This window comes from Schistocerca piceifrons, chromosome 1 (assembly GCF_021461385.2).
Source record: "Schistocerca piceifrons isolate TAMUIC-IGC-003096 chromosome 1, iqSchPice1.1, whole genome shotgun sequence".
NCBI lineage: Eukaryota > Metazoa > Arthropoda > Insecta > Orthoptera > Acrididae > Schistocerca > Schistocerca piceifrons.
The window spans coordinates 152447656-152465347 of record NC_060138.1 but is presented as its reverse complement, the minus strand read 5'-3'; the positions used below and the strand labels follow the sequence as shown (position 1 = coordinate 152465347).

The 17692-nt window shown below is 43.5% G+C and overlaps 1 protein-coding gene across 1 annotated transcript in view; it reads left to right on the top strand.

Annotated features, from left to right (window-relative positions):
- Positions 1-17692, top strand: part of LOC124792195 (serine protease 53-like) — a 132702-nt gene that overhangs the window by 51228 nt on the left and 63782 nt on the right. The window contains exons 7-9 of the mRNA XM_047257924.1: positions 1072-1215; positions 2676-2817; positions 11618-11812. Coding sequence (XP_047113880.1) covers positions 1072-1215; positions 2676-2817; positions 11618-11812 — 481 coding nt within the window. The remainder of the gene's footprint in view (positions 1-1071; positions 1216-2675; positions 2818-11617; positions 11813-17692) is intronic.

Genomic DNA, 17692 nt, shown 5'->3' with positions numbered 1-17692 from the left:
CTCCAACTTTTATATCATGTTAAATTTAAAAGTGTTGTTTAACATGAAATTTTTTGATTCTTCTATTTGCTTGACTGCTTTTATGTACATGACATGTTTCACATACCTGTGTTATTTGTACTTATTCCTAAGTAATGTTCCAACACATATAACAGGATTTACATGTCTGATGATATATACAAAATAAATATCGCTTCAACCTCACTGGTTAATTAATGAGTCAGTAGAATAAGTAATTGCACTATACTGTATTAATTCTGAATTGAGGCAAAATTACACAACTTAGAGTTGACCATGTGTTAATTTCACGTACAAAACTGTTTATTTAACTACTAAAATGTACTTTAAACAACATCAATGACTAGCTGGACTTTTATATTTATGGATGTAGCGAATATTATCGAAAGGTTTGTTACTGTTTATGGTTATGAGCAGGCAACTTCATTGTATACTAAGGTAAACAGATACTGCAAAGATGTAACAACCACCAAAGAAAATAAATTGTTCGTAGCCTTTCCTGTCCTACCGGACACTGAGTCCAAAGACGAAAAAAATATAAAAAGGTCACCTGCTTGTAACAGGAATTTCTCTGATCAAAACAATTTGACACTTAGCCAATGTCATTCAGTCAAGATGGTGTACTCAGTAATGAAACAAAGCAGTAGGCTCTGCCAGAAATATCGACTTTTAGACAATGTTTCTAATAGTGTATTTTAATACGACAGGATGTCACCTTAGGCAATTTATAACACTTGTGAGTAAGCATTACAAATATGGATTGTTATACGGTTATATCACTTGTTATGTATTTCACTGTTATTTTCTAACCTGCTTTCAGAAAACACTTGATAATGGCACTTGGAAGCCGAAATCATGATTGTGTAAGTGTAAATGTAACACTGTAAATAAACAACAGTCTAATGGCGGCACTGACTTTAAAGAAATAATTTATGTCTGTCGCCCCGGATTATGAAAAAATTATTTTCCCTGAAGGTTATGTTATCTTTATAGCACCCTGTACGAAGACCAAAGCTGTAATGTTAGAAAATGTAAAGCGTCTCGTGTCGACAGGTCTCGCGCGTCGTGTTACAAGAGGGGGGACGCGGCCTGGCGATCGTGGAACTGGAGGTACCGGCGGTTCTGGGAGACAGCGTGGCAGCCGTGTGTCTCAACACGGCGACCCAGCGGCCGCTAGCTGACGGAGTGCCTGCCGTGGTAAGCTCTCTCTCTTTCTCTCGCACGCACACACACACACACACACACACACACACACACACACAAACCATCATTCTTCCCTCTAGCCTACAATGAAAATCATCAATACTCTTTGTAGCATGCCATTTCCTCACCATCCCTTTGTGCTCGTCTTCTCATTACTTTGTAAGCTAGCACCTATTTCTGATATTCAGAGGAAGAAAGCCGCTGTTCCGGAAAGAATGGGCCGATTTTCCTTTTTTTTGGGGGGGGGGGGGGGTGGAAAGGCGGGGGCGGGGGGCTGGGGTGCGTCATCACTCCTCTGAGTGGATTACTGCGGCCCGCGACGAAATCCTCTCCTTTGCCAATCTCTTCATCTCAGAGCAGCACCTGTAACCAAAGTTTATTACTTTTTAGATGTACGCCAATCTCTATCTTCCCTCGAAGTCTGTACCTGCACCTCCCTCTTGCATCATAAAAATTATTCTCTTATGTCTTAACACATGTCCTGTCATTCTGTCCCTTTTTCTTGTCAGTGTTCTCCATAGGCTCTTTTCGTCGCTGATCCTTGGGGCACCTACTCATTCCTTGTATTAGTATATCACCACATCCTCAACATAGTTCTACGCTGCAGATTTGAATCGCTTCGATTCTCCTATTCTCTTCTCCGGTTTTCCTACACGCCGTGATTCATTGCCATGCAATGCTGTGCTCCAAGCGCACATTCCCAGAAATTTCTTTCTCAAACTAAGCCTGACACTTGATATTAGCATACTTCTTCAGACCATGAAGTTTTCTTTGCTTGTGCTATTCTGCTTTTTATGCCCTCCTTATCAACGTGTAGGTAAGGGGGTAAACTCGAAAGGAAACTTTTTTATCGTCCCTTATGTATGAGCAGTTCTGTGTCAAATCTTTTCTGTTCCTGCTTAATTAACCTAAAATTAAAGATTACACTATGTCAGCGATTGCTGATCAAACACTTTATCCATGTACGCGTGCACCATAATTACTCTACCATGCAAACATTGGAGTTACACTCGTCTGCCGTGAGACGTTCCCGGGAGGGGGTGGAGGGGAGGTAGGGGGGGGGGGGGGGTCCACTGGGGGCAGAATCGCACAATAACCCTGGGTTCGGTGTGGGATGGCGGTGGGGTGGGTGGACTGCTGTAGCCTTTTGTGGGATTGTGTACCACTGTGGGCTATGGCAGGGACGAAGCCTCTCCGTCGTTTCTAGGTCCCTGGTTCAATAGAATACAAAATTAAGGACAAAGAGAAAGACTCAATTTGTTCTGTACTATACACGCGCTGCAGATTTTTGGGCTGCCAAATAATGTTCACCAATATGAACTTTCTACGACGATTAGACTCCTTCAGAAACTTGAAGAAATAAGCAATGAGAAAGCTTTTCTAGTGAGTAGTAATGCATGTAAGACTGTGCTAATGTGTCACCCATGCGAGTTAAACATTTCTGTCACTTATAGGTGGCGACTTTCAGCCCTACAGAAAACTCTGCACTGAAGCTGCTGTACGTGAACGTCGTAGATTCCGACAAGTGTCTAGTCGAAAAGCCAGACTTCAAGACATTCTTATCAGATGCCAAATTTTGCGCCACCGACAAGAAAGGTAAGTCTATACAGTCAATTATGGCAGCGAATTCAAAAAAGCGGGAGAGTAATAATTCTAAATTAATTGCAAAGACGGCGCCTTATCACCAGCTCCACCTCACTAACACAAGTCTTGCAATGAACAACGCGACGGCGCTACTGTGTGCAGCCTCGATAACAGCGCTGTCTGTTATGATTATTAGAAACATAAGTAACAAGGAGTTAGTAGGAGTACCTTTTCATAAATACATTAGCAGCCTTCAAACATCTATAAACGTTAAAAGTGAGCGCGCTTGCGTGAACAGCCGATCGAGGTGCTGCGTTGGTGAGAAGCTGACGTCTTTCGTAATGGATGAGACGTTCGTCAGTCAACAGATCTAGCATATGCTGCTTGGACGACAAGGCAGACGGCTGAATGTTGATTTGGTACAGTAAACCGCTCCAAAAATTGTTATGGAGGGTGATGAAAAAAGTATTCCAATTGGTGAGAGGTGGTAGTATGGACGAAAACAAAACAAAAAGAAATCCAGAAAACTTTGGACTCCGAAGTGCACGGTTTAACAGCTATTAGCGCACGTCCGTCTTCGCTACTGTGAAACACATTTTTTCTTCTCCCGGCTCGTTGTTATTACGAACGACCTACAGAGTGCAGTAAACAAATGAGGACACATTCCTTTGTTATTCTCCATAGATACAGCATGCAGCGGTGTTACTATAAACCGTATTTACAGTTCTCGGTGAGTGCAACGCAAACATTAGTTCTCATGGAACCAGTTCGTGTTTTGATGAGATTGTTAAACGCTTTTAAAAGTAAAGTAAATCAGTCATCAATCAGAACTTTGGGTTGACCACATCAGTCGGTTACAAGGCATGGTCCTTTTGAAGGTGGTATGCCGCTAGCTTCCTCCGACCTCTGAACTGACTCTCATTTGTTTACAGCTTTCTATAGGTCGTGAGCTATGAGAGACGTGATCTTCTGGAATGGTCTGGCAAATGGAACCAATGTAACAGCAAGCAGATTAACAATCTTATCAAAACACGAACTGGTTCCATTAGAACTAATGTTTGCGCTGCACTCTCCGGGAACTGTAAATACAGTTTATAGTAACACCGCTTCATGCGAGTGTGTGTGTGTGTGTGTGTTTGTGTGTGTGTGTGTGTGTGTGTGTGTGTGTGTGTGTATAGCCGCGCCGGGTAGACACACGGTCTGAGGCGCCTTGTCACGATCCGTGCGGCTCCCCGTAGGAGGTTCGAGTCCTTCCTCGGGCATGGGTTTGTGTGTTGTCCATAGTGCAAGTTAGTTTAAGTTGGATTAAGTAGCGAGTAGGCACAGAGGCCGATGACCTCAGCAGTTTGGTCCGATACGACCTTATCACAGATTTTCAAAATACCAAAAGAAATTTTGCATTCCCTCGGTTCCGAGAGTTCCAGAACCGGTACAGAAAATTGGAATAGAGATCAACATAAACATCATTTCCACCCGTTTTATTGCTCATGAAAACCACACATTGCATCTTCTACCACCATACAGCCAGACCTTCAGAGGTGGTGGTCCAGTTTGCTGTACACACGAGTACCTCAATACCCAGTAGCATGTCCTCTTGCATTGATGCATGCCTGTATTCGTCGTGGCATGCTATCCACAAGTTCATCAAGGCACTGTTGGTCCAGATTGTCCCACTCCCCAACGGCGATTCGGCGTAGATCCCTCAGAGTGCTTGGTGGGTCACGTCGTCCGTAACAGCCCTTTTCAATCCATCCCAAGCGTGTTCGATAGGGTTCATGTCTGGAGAACATGCTGGTCACTCTGAAGGAAATTTACAAGATGTGCACGATGGAGGCGCGAATTGTCGTCCTTGCCCGCATCTCGTGGTCGTGCGGTAGCGTTCTCGCTTCCCACGCCCGGGTTCCCGGGTTCGATTCCCGGCGGGGTCAGGGATTTTCTCTGCCTCGTGATGGCTGGGTGTTGTGTGCTGTCCTTAGGTTAGTTAGGTTTAAGTAGTTCTAAGTTCTAGGGGACTTATGACCACAGCAGTTGAGTCCCATAGTGCTCAGAGCCATTTGAACCATTTGAATTGTCGTCCATGAAGACGAATGCCTCGGCATTATGCTATCGATATGGTTGCACTATTGGTCGGAGGATGGCATTCACGTGTCGTACAGCCGTTACGGCACCTTCCATGACCACCAGCGACGTACGTCGGCCCCACATAATGCCACCCCAAAACAGCAGGGAACGTCCACCTTGCTGCACTCGCTGGACAGTGTGTCTAAGGCGTTCAGCCTGACCAGGCTGCCTCCAAACACGTCTCCGACGATTGTCTGCTTGAAGGCATATGCGACACTCATCGGTAAAGAGATCGTGATGCCAATCCTGAACGGTCCATTCGGCATGTTGTTGGGCCCATCTCTACCGCGTTGCATGGTGTCGTGGTTCCAAAGGTGGACCTCGCCATGGACGTCGGGAGTGAAGTTGCGCATCATGCAGCCTATTGCGCACAGTTTGAGTCGTAACACGACGTGCTGTGGTGCCCGAAAAGCACTATTCAATATGGCGGCATTGCTGTCAGGGTTCCTCCGAGTCATAATCCGTAGGTAGCGGTCATCCACTGCAGTAGTAGCCCTTGGGCGGCCTGATCGATACATGTCATCGACAGTTCCTGTCTCTCTGTATCTCCTCCATGTCCCAGCAACATCGCTTTGGTCTACTCCGAGACTTCTGGGCACTTCCCTTGTTGAGAACCCTCCTGGCACAAAGTAACAATGCGGACGCTATCTAACCGTGGTATTGACGGTCTAGGCATGGTTGCACTACAAACAACACGAGCCGTGTACCTCCTTCCTGGTGGAATGACCGGACCTGATCGGCTGTCGAACCCCCTCCATCTAATAGACATTGCTCATGCATCGCTGTTTACATCTTTGGGCAGGTTTAGTGATATCTCTGAACAGTCAAAGGGACTGTGTCTCTGATACAATATCCACAGTCAACGTCTATCTTCAGGAGTTTTGGGAACCGGGGTGATGCAAAACTTTTTTTGATGTGTGGATACATAACCTATTAATGTGTATGTTGTTGAATGTAATGAGAATGTGGGTTTTTATTATTTAATTTTGGTTTCATTGCAAAGATATGTGAAGGCACGAATCGTTCTTATATTTTACTGAAACAAAAATGTACTGTGGGATCCTGTATAATTATTGAAGTTACTTAGATAAATCCGTGCTCAAAAACAGTTAATCATTATAGGCTATATACACACATACAAAACATATTTCATTATTTTCAATACGTAAGGACCTACGTGTGATTTAATTTCGTCTTAGTGCAGCCCAATTCTGTGTCCTATTGCACGTAACATAAATCGCCCGAATAAATCGTTAAAATAAAATCGTTAAAATAAATCGTTAAAATATCAGTTTCCCATAGATCATAAATGAAATAAACGTTATCGCCGATCTCCAGCGTCGCATGTGGAAAGAACAAGATAATAATTATGATAATTTGAAATTGCCGCTTAATGGCGGCCAATTGTCGCCGTCCAGCAATGTTCAGCTTGCTGCCGGCGCGGAGTCTGAAATTCTTTTAAAAATGATAGGACAAGCAAACGGGATATGTGGTGCAGGTTACAGTTAAAATTAACAACAGCAATACTTTAGATAAATATTGGAGCTGATTGCTCAAATAATAAAACATGTACACACCATATTATGTAGATGCGCTTTTTGTCTCACGCCGGTACCAAAAAGAACAAAGATAGTAATAATACTTATGTTACAGATAATAGATTTCTTTAAATCGCATTATTACTTGAATTTCATTTGAGTTTCTTTTACTTATGACAAATATAATTGCTTAATATCGTGGAAAAATGTTTAATAATTAATAGTTCTCCTAATCTGGTTCATGAGACGTCATAGTCGTTCCTCATAGGAAAAAGCTTGCAGGAGCGACTATGAACAACTATTATAGGTCCTAATGCATTCATTTTAGTCATGTTTATTGCACTTTTTATCTTATTTTGGTCAAAATCTACCATCTCTCAAAATATCGAATACCTTTTTTTGACGTCCTGTATTTCTGCAGCTCATCCATCTGATTGGGTCTGCGGAAGTTCCTGTTACACAGTCTCATACGACATTTGGTTCTTACTGCGTAGCTCGCAAAACTGTTATACATGGTATTTGACATCACTGCTTTCAAATCATCCGGCAGGTGAAATCAGTTTTTACCTTGACCAAGCAGGGTGGCACATCATATTTGCATAAAGAATAAATGGGCTGTTTCAAGTTTCCGCGGTTCCCCTACATCGAAGAAGATGAATGCCGGGATGGTTCCTTTGAAACGGACGCGATTTATTTCCCTCTTCGCTAAATTCGAGTTTGTACCCCGTCTCTGACTGCCTCCTCACTGACGGAACGTTAAACCGTAATCGGCTGCATCTTCCTTCAAATCACTACAGTATGAAGAGAGATGAGGAGCTTACTCCTCGTCGACGTCTACGTCGTGCTCATTAGGGACGGAGCACAAGCTCAGACTGAGCTACGTGGTTCCTTAAAACGGCTATGTCCGGGCATTTCTGTTAAAGGTCGTATGGAAATCACTGCAGATCATTCAGGAACGTCCCTCCTCCCGAATGAGAGTCTGGAGCCTTACCATTGCGCCACCTCACTCGGTAAATTACCTCGGATAACAATATTTCTACAACAAAGAGAACTGTTTTTGAGACGAAAAAGAGAAGCATACGTTCAATTCAGAGGGTCACTAAATTTGCTCATCTTTAGGACATTTGTAGTACCAGATTTTGAAGTAAAAAACGTTAACTCTAGTACTATGCGCCTCTCAAGCATTTTCGAAAAATCGAGGTTCAAAGTTTTTTTCCGAACTGCTGAATACCACACGAGAACGACAACCGTCGAGCGGCAGCGTTAGCGCAACCTGCTACATCTATCCTCACAATGGACGAGGCAAATAAACGCTGACGTGGACACGCACGTGAAATCCAACCTCATGAGACACAGAGCCGTCGGCACACGGGAAGGGCTGGTTAACGCTGTTTGTGCTCTCAGATTTCCACAACGGTAGATGTCGGCAAACTACACAGAATGTTTACAAAAATGGACGCACGTATAATTCCTACGTAAGCCGTATTAAAAGCCGGCCTCGGTGGCCGTGCGGTTCTAGGCGCTCCAGTCCGGAACCATGCGACTGCTACGGTCGCAGGTTCGAATCCTGCCTCGGGCATGGATGTGTGTGATGTCCTTAGGTTAGTTAGGTTTAGGTAGTTCTAAGTTCTAGGGGACTGATGACCACAGCAGTTGAGTCCCATAGTGCTCAGAGCCATTTGAACCGCATTAAAACGTACTTTTCCTTCTTTGTCCTTTGGAGAAAAGATAACCACTTGTATGAATATCAGGAGCTCAGATGGAAGCCCAGTTCTAAGCAAAGAAGGAAAAGCAGAAAGCTGGAAGGAGCATACAGGGTGTTACAAAAAGGTACGGCCAAACTTTCAGGAAACATTCCTCACACACAAATAAAGAAAAGGTGTTATGTGGATATGTGTCCGGAAACGCTTAATTTCCATGTTAGAGCTCATTTTAGTTTCGTCCACCTACGCTCAATGGAGCACGTTATCATGATTTCATAAGGGATACTCTACCTGTGCTGCTAGAATATGTGCCTTTACAAGTACGACACAACATGTGGTTCATGCGCGATGGAGCTCCTGCACATTTCAGTCGAAGTGTTCGTACGCTTCTCAACAACAGATTCGGTGACCGATGGATTGGTAGAGGCGGACCAATTCCATGGCCTCCACGCTCTCCTGACCACAACCCTCTTGACTTTCATTTATGGGAGCATATGAAAGCTCTTGTCTACGCAACCCCGGTACCAAATGTGGAGACTCTTCGTGCTCGTATTGTGGACGGCTGAGATACAATACGCCATTCTCCAGGGCTACATCAGCGCATCAGGGATTCCATGCGACGGAGGGTGGATGCATGTATCCTCGCTAACGGAGGACATTTTGAACATTTCCTGTAACACAGTGTTTGAAGTCACTCTGGTACGTTCTGTTGCTGTATGTTTCAATTCCATGATTAATTTGACTTGAAGAGAAGTAATAAAATTAGCTCTAACATGGAAAGTAAGCGTTTCCGGACACATGTCCTCATAACATATTTTCTTTCTTTGTGTGTGAGGAATGTTTCCTGAAAGTTTGGCCGTACCTTTTTGTAACACCCTGTATAGAGGGTCTATACAAGGGCGATGTACTTGAGGGCAATGTTATGGAAATGGAAGAGGATTAGATGAAGATGAAATGGGAGATATGATATTGCGTGAAGAGTTTGACAGAGCACAGAAAAACCTGAGTCGAAACAAGGACCCCGGAGTAGACAACATTCCATTAGAACTAATGACAGCCTTGGGAGAGCCAGTCCTGACAAAACTCTACCATCTGGTGAGCAAGATGTATGAGACAGGCGAAATACCCTCAGACTTCAAGAAGAATATAATAATCCCAATCCCAAAGAAAGCAGGTGTTGACAGATGTGAAAATTACCGAACTGTCAGTTTAATAAGTTACAGCTGCAAAGTACTAACGTGAATTCTTTACAGACGAGTGTAAAAACTGATAGTAGCCGACCTCGGGGAAGATCAGTTTGGATTTCGTAGAAATGTTGGATCACGTGAGGCACCACCGACCCCGCGACTTACCTTAGAAGATAGGTTAAGGAAAGGCAGACCTACGTGTCTTGCAATAGTAGACTTAGAGAAAGCTTTTGACAAGGTTGAGTGGTTGACTCTCTTTCAAATTCTGAAGGTGGCAGGGGTCAAATACTGGGAACGAAAGGCTAATTACAATTTGTGCAAGAACCAGGTGGCAGTTGTAAGAATCGAGGGGCATGAAAGGGAAGCAGCAGTTGGGAAGAGAGTGAGACAGGGTTGTAGCCTATCCCCGATGTTATTCAATATGTATATTGAGCAAGCAGTAAAGGAAACAAAAGAAAAATTTTGAGTAGGAATTAAAATCCACGAATAAGAAAAAATACTTTGAGGTTTGCTGATGACATTGTAATTCTGTCAGAGACAGCAAGGTACCTGGAAAAGCATTGAACGGAATGAACAGTGTCTTCAAAGGCAGATATGAGAAGAACATCAACAAAAGCAAATCGAGGATAATGGAATGTCGTCTAATTAAATCAGGTGATGCTATGGGAATTAGATTAGGAAACGAGACACTTAAAGTAATAGATGAGTTCTGATATTTGGGGAGCAAAATAACTGATGATTATCGAAGTAGAGAGGATATAAAATGTAGACTAGCAATGAAAAGAAAAGCGTTTCTGAAGAAGAGAAATTTGTTAACATGGAATATAGATTACTTTGAGGTTTGCTGATGACATTGTAATTCTGTCAGAGACAGCAAGGTACCTGGAAAAGCATTGAACGGAATGAACAGTGTCTTCAAAGGCAGATATGAGAAGAACATCAACAAAAGCAAATCGAGGATAATGGAATGTCGTCTAATTAAATCAGGTGATGCTATGGGAATTAGATTAGGAAACGAGACACTTAAAGTAATAGATGAGTTCTGATATTTGGGGAGCAAAATAACTGATGATTATCGAAGTAGAGAGGATATAAAATGTAGACTAGCAATGAAAAGAAAAGCGTTTCTGAAGAAGAGAAATTTGTTAACATGGAATATAGATTTCAGTGTCAGGAAGTCTTTTCTAAAAGTATTTGTATGGAGTGTAGCCATGCGTGGACGTGAAACATGGACTATCAATATTTTAGACAAGAAGAGAATAGAAGCTTTCGAAATGTGGTGCTACAGAAGAATGCTGAAGATTACATGGGTAGATCACGTAACTAATGAGGAGGTACTGAACAGAATCGGGGAGAAGAGGAATTTGTGGCACAACTTGACTAGAAGAAGGGATCGGTAGTAGGACACGTTCTGCGGCATCAAGGGATGACCAATTTAGTGATGGAGGGAAGCGTGGAGAGTAAAAATCATAGAGGGAGACCAAGAGATGAATACACTAAGCAGATTCAGAAGGATGTAGGTTGCAGTAGTTACTCGGATATGAAGAAGCTTGCACAGGATAGACTAGCATGGAGAGCTGCATCAAACCAGTCTATGGACTGAAGACTACAACAACAACAAATTCGTGTCCGTATTGGTGTGAAGTTGCGCCGCGTTAAACATGCTTCCAACAATGTACTCTTTAATGGCATTACTTTTGGAGCATCAATAGAAAGCAGTTGTGAACTCTGTTCGTGGAATGGGCCGGGGTTGCCTGCCTCCATACCTGCTATGTTGCAGATTGCTTCGTGTCGGTACCAAAGGTGATAGAATTCATAACCGGTCAGGATGTTACGACGTTCGTTTGTTACTGCACTGCAAAGATACGCTTATAGAGTTTTTGAAATGTAACCTTTACCAGCACCTTCTGCCGTGACTGAAGAACCATCGTATGAGTATTTGACGAAAGATCAGGAGAAAAAGATAGTCTTCTGCCCTAGTCAGTCGTGCTCACGCCCCTGCTCGATAGCTGGTGCTCTTTTAGGGTAAGTAACACGTTCAGAGAACTTTGAATCGCAGTTTCTAGGCAACTCTCGAGAACCACATCGCACTAGAGCAGAATTTGTGACATCTAAGTATGTACTAGAACCCTGCGAAGGGTGAGGAGTATCGATGACCCGCTGGGCGTATGCTTTTCTTGTAAGGATATTATGTGGCAGCGGGACTTATTTCTCGAAGGCGCAGCCTGTGGTGACAGCTTTGCCACGTGCCTCCTTGTTGCAGCTGCTGTGTGCCAAGGCAACGAGGGTTCGGCCATGCTGACTCGGGCCCCGGACCGCGGCGCCTGGTGGACGCTGAGGGGCGTCTTGGCGCCGACGCCACAGCCTCCCAGTAGCGACGACGCCTGCCCCAAGGGCAACGCCATCTTCACCTCGGTGGACCACTCGCTGCGCTGGATCCTCGATACCCTACAACGCCGTAAACACACTCTCACCAATATCTTCTATACTTGCTGTTATTTCCACAAGATTCAATATTGGGTCCTCTTCTGTCTTTCATATATGTTAATGATCTTCGATGTACTACACATCAAACAGAATTAGCTGTTTCTTCAGACGAAACAAATATTATAATCAGTTCCAAAAGACATATAACAAAAGATGAAATTTCAAATAACGATTATTAGCCGATTTTCTGTATATGTCCTTTCTCTTAATTTTAAGAAAGAAATAGTATATGAAATTCTGCACTTGAAACGGTACAACACATACGATAATTTTTCAAGCATGAAGAAGAGTTGCTAAGCGAGTTCGAAGCTTAAAAAGATTGGTTGTGCATATTGATGAGAGTTTAAATTAGAAAAATATGCAGTATAGAGACTCTTAAACAATTCCGTTTAATAAGTTCCGAATTCTGTTGTTTTCTTTCCACTTCGCATTATTGTTTTTGGGATCTCATCTCTAAGAAAGTAAGAATGTCTTCATTGTACAAAAGCGTGCAATAACAATAATCCCTGTTACTCACCCACGCCGGCTGGGTTGGCCGAGCGGTTTTAGGCGCTACAGTCTGGAACCGCTTGACCGCTACGGTTGCAGGTTCGAATCCTGCCTCGGGCATGGATGTGTGTGATGTCCTTAGGTTAGTTAGGTTTAAGTAGTTCTAAGTTCTAGGGGACTGATGACCTCAGAAGTTAAGTCCCATAGCGCTCAGAGCCATTTGAACCATTTTGCTCACCCACAACCGAATTGTACACAACTGCTTGAGGAGTTAGGTGTTTTAAACGCAGTATAATAGTACGTACAGCCAGTGACGTGCAGAAGTGATAACACCGGTTCCCGTCAGACCACCGAAGTTAAGTGCTGTCGGACTGGGCTAGCACTTGTATGGGTGACTGTACGGTCTGCCAAGCGCTGTTCGCAAGACGGGTGTACTCAGCACTTGTTAGGCCAATTGAGGAACTACTTGATGGCAAGTAGGGGCTCCGTCCATGAAAACTGACAGCAGCCGCGAAAGTCTCGTGCTGCCCACATGCCCCTCCGTATCCGCATCCAGTGAAGCCTAGAGTCTGAGGACGATACGGCGGTGGATCGGTACCACCGGGCCTTCCGAGGCCTGTTCAGACGTAGTTAGTTTTTAAAATAGAACATACTTCCCATCGTGGATTTGTTGCAAATAATTCACTAGAATACAGAATGAATAATGACACCATAATTACAATACTAGAAGAAATATGATTTCTATTACTCTTCGTTAAAATTAACTTCAACTAAGAAAGTTTGAATAATATAGGTACCAGTAACTCAGTAACTCAACAACATTAAATGCCTGCAGATATCGAAGATAAATTTCAAACAAGCATAAAAATGTCTTTCTGGGCAACTCTCAGTATAATTTTTATTTAGAGAGTAGTAGCTCATCTTGTGCAAAACTATTACATATTTATTTACATTGTTAAACTGAATATTGCTTTCTATTAATTACCGATTCTGTTAATATTTCGTGAATTGAATTGTTCCACTTCATTATGATATATCGTGCAAAGTGACCCATGGGACATGTAAAAGATTAACTTACTAGAACAATTACTGACGATGTCTCTGGTTACACTTGCACACAGCGTTTTAGTAATACTGGAAATCGTATAGGTCCGTTGCAGTTTCCTCACCAGCTGGAGTAATTAGTGTTTTCTAAAGAAAAACTACCCCAAATTTAGGATGTGCTAACAGGAAGTACTACTAAATGTTTTCCAACTCAATGATACCTTCTTTACAATTCACATCTGTTAGTCCAACAACTAACTTAGACTACCGACCGACGTTCCCATGAGTAAGACACTGGACTCGCTTTCGGGAGGACGATGGTTGAGATCCCGGTAAGAAAATCCAAATTTAGTTGTTCCGTTGTCTCTCTAAATCATTTAAGACGAATGTCAAGAAGGTTCCTTAGGAAAGTACTCATCCGAATTCGTTGTTCATTTTTCACCAGTCCGAGCGCGTGTTCAGTCTCTAATGACCTAGTCGTCGACGACACCTTAAAGCAAATGTTTCTTCCTTCCCTTAACAAAGCTAAAAGCTGTGACACCACTTTGACTTTATTAGAGGATTAAGCTACAAATTATTATAAAAGAATCGGCCTCCAGAGTTTTTGCGCGTCCCCTGGAGGCGAGTGAGCCGGACATTATTCATAATTATTCCCGTTGTTCAGGAATGATTTTGGGCCACGGTAATTTCAAGGCAACGTCTTTCAAACTGTAACAAGACGGTGGTGACCGTTCAGGCTTCTTGGTTGAAAGAAGAACTCCAAGAGTGGAGGGATACATTCCTGGGATATAATTGGCGGTCAGGACCAGGCAAGGACTGGCATCCTAACAGATCTGGAGTGTTACCTCGGAATTCACTGGTCCGATAGACATAGATTTATGCAGAAACAGCCATTTAAGGAGGAACAGGAAATAATTCCTACCTTGGAAAGCTGATGTTTCCTTGCTGGGATCGCGATTTTTTAAGTAGGACACAGCAGGGTCACTCAGCCTCACTTTTGTCGGTGTCTTGCATCAGTCAGTACATAACGTCCACATCCGTCACAGAGGAGCTCGTGGACAGCACCCAGCCACCGTCGGCAAAACACGACGGGATGCTATGGCCCATTGGGCAGATAATGCACCATTGTGCTCCATTGTTGCTTCCCTCTAGCTCGCCCATCCCAACCTTACAGGGGTCTTCTTGATTATGTATTGTAATTTTTATTTTAATTGATGCTTGATAATGCGTGAATTTGATACTTAACACTAGTGTACTCTTTCTTCCAGATTTCAGTAATTAATATCTATTTTCTATTGTTTTTAAACCTTGAATGCAGAATACATCGCACTGTTGATGTTGTTGTTGTTGTGGTGGTCTTGAGTCCAGAGACTGGTTTGATGCAGCTCTCCATTCTGCTCTATCCTGTGCAAACTTCTTCATCTCCCAGTACCAACTGCAATCTATATCCTTCTGAATCTGTTTAGTGTATTCATCCCTTGCTCTCCCTCTACGATTTTTACCCTCCACTCTGCCCTCCAATACTAAATTGATAATCCCTTGATGCCTCAGAATATGTCCTACCAAGCGATCCCTTCTTATGGTCAAGTTGTGCCACAAATTTCTCTTCTCCGCAATTCTATTCAATACCTTCTCATTAGTTACGTGATCTACCCATCTAATCTTCAGCATTCTTCTGTAGCACTACATTTCGAAAGCTTCTATTCTCTTCGTGTCTAAACTATTTATCGTCCACGTTTCACTTCCATACAAGGTTACACTCCATACAAATACTTTCAGAAATGACTTACTGACACTTAAATGTATACTCGATGTTAAGAAATTTCTTTTCTTCAGAAACGCTTTCCTTGCCATTGCCAGTCTACGTTTTATATCCTCTCTACTTCGACCATCATCACTTATTTTGCTCCCCAAATAGCAAAACTCATTTACTACTTTAAGCCTCTCATTTCCTAATCTAGTTCCCTCTGCATCACCCGATTTAATTTGACTACATTTCATTATCCTCGTTTTGCTTTTGTTGATGCTCATCTTATATCCTCCTTTCAAGAGACTGTCCATTGCGTTCACCTGCTCTTCCAGGTCCTTTGCTGTCTCTGACAGAATTACAATGTCATCAGCGAACCTCAAAGTTTTTATTTCTTCTCCATGGATTTTAATTCCTACATGGCACCAAGGAGTAGAAATTAGGCTCTTCTCATTGTTTTGTTGTGGTACTGCGGTTTCTGTTCAACTACAAGATGTTACAAAACGATACCGAAAATCTTCCAGGGGTTGTAGAGTGTCGTAAGGAATAAATTGAGGATAGGGACTCGTGCCCAGCAACGTCATCCAACGACGCTACAGAGTTAGGGCAGCCCTTCGGCAGCAAACGTGACTCTGCATTCTGAGGGTCCACAGGCGGAACGTCTCGCAATGTTGTTTGTTATTCAGTGATTGCGACTGACTGCCACGATCGCCAGCGGAGAAGGTGGAGATAGCTGCTGCGCAGACAGGCGCATGTTCTGTTGCGTCGGCGGATGACGGTTTCAGACTCAGGTTTCCATCTGCAGTTTCTTTTTCTCCTGGAACCCTCTAAAATCATTGTTTTCGGTATATAGGAGAAAAATAAACTGTGAACGGAAACACTTGATCGAAACCATCAACCACCAAGGCAACAGAGCGCCGCATTCTTAGAAGAGAAGACCTGTCTACGCAGCAGTTAGCTCCATCTTCCTCACTGGCGATCATGGCAATCAGTCGTGATCACTGAATAACGAATAATGCTGAGAGGCGTTCCGCCAATGGTCCGTCAGCATACAAAGTCACTTTTACTACCTGAGGGATGGTGCAAAGTCACTTTTGCTCCCTGAAGGGTGGCCTAGCCGCAGGTGCCGATGTCTATAACTTCGACACTCTGTAGCATCGTTGGATGACATTTCTGGACACTGGTTCCCATTCTCAATCTGTTCCTCACGACACTCTACAACACCTTCTAGTTTGTAGGTATCGTTTTGTAACACTGTGTATACACTGAGGTGACAAAAGTCGCGGGATACCTAATATCAGGCGGAACTCCTTCAGCCTGGTATGGTGCGGTAGCATGTCGTGGCATGGACTAAAGTCGTTGGAAGTGCCCTGCAGAAATACTGAACCATGCTGCTTCGATAGCAGTCCATAGTTGTGAAAGTGTTGCTGGTACAGGATTTTATATACGAACTGACCACTCGATGTCCAATAAATTTCGTTGGGACCTGTTGGGCGATCTGAGTGGCCAAATCATTCGCTCGAATTGTCCAGAATTGTTAACGAACAATTGGTACTCGGTGAAATGACATCGTTTTTGTGGAACATGAGTTCCATGAATGGCTGCAAATGGTCTATAAGTTGCTGAACATAACCATTTCCAGTCAATGATCGGTAAAGTAGGACCAGAGGACGCAGCCCATTCCATGTAAACACAGCCTACACCACTGTGGAGCCACCACCAGCTAGCACAGTGTCTTGTTCACAACTTGGGTCCATGGTTTCGTAGGGTCTCCGCCATACTCGAACCATGCCATCAGGTCTGGAATCCTCTGACTAGGTCACGGTTTTCCAGTCGCCTAGGGTCCAACCATTATGGGCACCAGTCCAGAAGAGGCGCTGCAGGTGATGTGCTGCTAGCAAAGGCACTCGCGTCAATCGTCTCCTACCATAGCGCATTAACGCCAAATTTCGCTCACTGTCCTAACGGATACATTCTTCATACGTCTCTCATTGACTTCCGTGATTATTTCACGCAGTTTTGCTTGTCTGTTAGCACTGACACTTCTACGCAAACGCCGCTGCTCTCGGTCGTTTAGTGAAGGCTGTCAGCCATGTGCTGTCCATGGTGATAGCGAATTCCCGAAAATTTGTACTCTTGTCACACTCTTGACACTATTCATGTCGGAATATTGGATTCCATAGCTCCAACCGGCATTCCGCGTTCAGAGTCTGATAATTCCCGCGGTGCGGTCATAATCATGCCGGACACCTTTTCACATGGATCACATGAGTACAAATGACAGTTCCGCCAATGCACTGCTTTTTTATACCTTCTGTACGGGAAACTACCACCATCAGTATACGTTCATACCGCTATCCCATGACTTTTGCCACCTCAGTGTATATCCCCATCCTTATCTTCGACTAAACAATGTTCTAAGTGACTGCTACATTCGCACCTGCAAGTAGATTGAGTCACATGCTATCAAGGCCACACGCTATGGAATCATCTTTATTGGGTTCTTCTTGTTGGCAGAAGTGCAACATCACAAGGCTAGCCTATAATGTGTAACTGAAGGAACAAAGAGTA